The following is a 1965-nucleotide window of genomic DNA, read 5'->3' as shown; positions in this document are numbered from 1 at the left end:
ATTTTTGATGTAAAAATATATACTTCTTATCTTTTTTATATGGGTTTGGTCAGTCAATGGTTAATCAGTAGTTAAAGCCACAGGAATCAGGTTTTTAAAAACTAGTGAATGATTTGTTTTAGAATATACATGCAAAGTTTTATTTAATAGTACAAAACTGTGAGTTTGAATTATTATTATTAATTTTTTTTCAGGTTGAAATAAAATTCTTATAAATCAGAGAGGCTGATATTTTACAGACAGATTGATCAATGCTATATTTCTCATTCTTTCATTTTGTAGTGAGTTTGAAAAAACTTACTTCAACTGCAAGAGCCTCAGCAGGAAGACAATCAACCATTTTTATCTCTTGCAAGTTACTCCTAACCCGGTGAGCAGAACTATTGTCAAATTTCTGCTGTTTGTTTTGGGACATTTTCCCCAAATGGTGGAACTGATCTCGTTTCTGATGACGGTTATTAGACCAACCTAGTTGTTGGCCACCCTGGTGATGGTGCTTAGCTTAAAAGAGAAAAAAAAAAATCAATAATTTTAATTCTGGCTACAACTAGAACATAACAGATAAAAAGGTATTCCATATGACATAATATCTATTTTAACTAAACTTATACAATAAATATAACCATTGACATTCTGAATAAATAATGCAAAAAAAAAAAAGAAAAATTAAAAATAGTATGTATAAACACAAAAAGAAAGAAAACTTTCAACTTGAAAATTCTTTCAATGGTTTAAGATACATACCAACAAAATGCTTATTCTGGTTCTTGTTAAAAGCAGGCCTGGGCCCAGGGTTGTAGGGTTGTCTCATTCTTGGTGGCATCATCTAAAAAATGTTCACTATAGTAACATATAAATGATCAACTGTAAACAGTTCATAAAGACAAAAGTAAAAAAAATAAGCAACAGTAATCCATTCAGAATCAAATATAATTTTAAGGTTATGTTTGAATGATTAATTAAATACAATAGCCTTATTAGATTATGGCTTGTTTTACACAATTTTTAGTATAATTGTTACTTATATAAAAAATAATGTATGCCCAATATATTTAACCATAATTATTATCACCTGAGGTCCGTGTTGAAATCCTCCAGGTGGTCCAAAATTTTGAGAGGGCCCACCTTGATAATAATTTGGATCCCAGCTCGCCTGCAAACAAATAATGGTACTCAAAATAATTTCAGGTAATTTAGTCATTTGTCATGAGAACTGATTATAGGAAGTTCCTTATTCTCTGAAAAAAAAATTCATAAAGGAACATAGCATACACCAGACATCCAAGCTGAATGATTTGGAAGTTAGCAAATGTTTATCATCAAAGTTGGATGAAATGGTAGTGAACAGCATAATAGGTGGTGTAGTAAGCAAACGGTGTACTCTCTGTAATAGTCAAAGAGGTAGCAAGGGAAACATTAGGACTGCAAGAACGAGCATTTCAATCTCCTTGGTTTGCAGTCACAAAATGAAACCAGGGCTTCTGACAAGACAATAAATTAGAGAAAAAAATTCTTCAAGCCAAGCATTAGATTGTGTCGAAAAGAAAAGAGTTACATGAATTCAAAGAGATTCTGACCCAGTAGTATATGATACTACTGATGCACTTCAATAGCCTTTTAAGCAAAAATACTACAAACCCAGCAGAGCTTGTCATGAAAAGTGCTGGGCATCGTTTGGGCCCTTCAGACCCTTGTAAAGATGTTGAGTTCATTGACAGGCAGAATAAAAAAGCTTCGGATGAAGATAGGATCCCACCTGAGCTTATTACCAAAAGATACAAAAAAATACACATATTTTAGCAAGTTTGTTTTGGTATTTATTATTTACAAGTTTACAGAAGATTGATAGTCAAGGAGATGGATATATAATTTATGCTAAGGAGAAAGCTTTAGAAATGGACATGGGTAAGGAATTCCAAAATGATGTAAAGGATAAAGGATTTTTCAAAGGAAGAATTTCTATGG

At 31.9% G+C, this 1965-nt stretch overlaps 1 protein-coding gene across 1 annotated transcript; it reads right to left on the bottom strand.

Moving 5' to 3' along the window:
• Positions 1-256: 256 nt before the first annotated feature.
• On the bottom strand, positions 257-1216 carry LOC136796197 (uncharacterized). The gene is made up of 3 exons (XM_067049197.1): positions 1073-1216; positions 745-826; positions 257-501 (listed from the first exon to the last, which is right to left on the bottom strand). Exons 1-3 carry the CDS (start codon positions 1199-1201, stop codon positions 272-274), a joined length of 441 nt encoding a protein of 146 aa, XP_066905298.1. The 5' UTR covers positions 1202-1216; the 3' UTR covers positions 257-271.
• Between the last annotated feature and the right edge of the window lie 749 nt (positions 1217-1965).

The sequence above is a fragment of the Halyomorpha halys genome, unplaced genomic scaffold (assembly GCF_000696795.3).
Source record: "Halyomorpha halys isolate HHAL.00 unplaced genomic scaffold, Hhal_1.1 Scaffold676.1, whole genome shotgun sequence".
NCBI classification, from domain to species: Eukaryota; Metazoa; Arthropoda; class Insecta; order Hemiptera; family Pentatomidae; genus Halyomorpha; species Halyomorpha halys.
Note: the sequence above shows the minus strand (reverse complement) of the source record. Positions and strands in the feature narration are given on the sequence as shown.

Excerpts from the sequence above, each read along its gene's own strand:
- LOC136796197 (XM_067049197.1), bottom strand. The coding sequence starts at position 1,201 with ATGACTAAATTACCTGAAATTATTTTGAGTACCATTATTTGTTTGCAG. Across the intron at positions 827-1,072 it reads GATTTCAACACGGACCTCAG|ATGATGCCACCAAGAATGAG; the intron begins GTGATAATAATT and ends AACATTTTTTAG. Across the intron at positions 502-744 it reads CCAGAATAAGCATTTTGTTG|CTAAGCACCATCACCAGGGT; the intron begins GTATGTATCTTA and ends TTCTCTTTTAAG.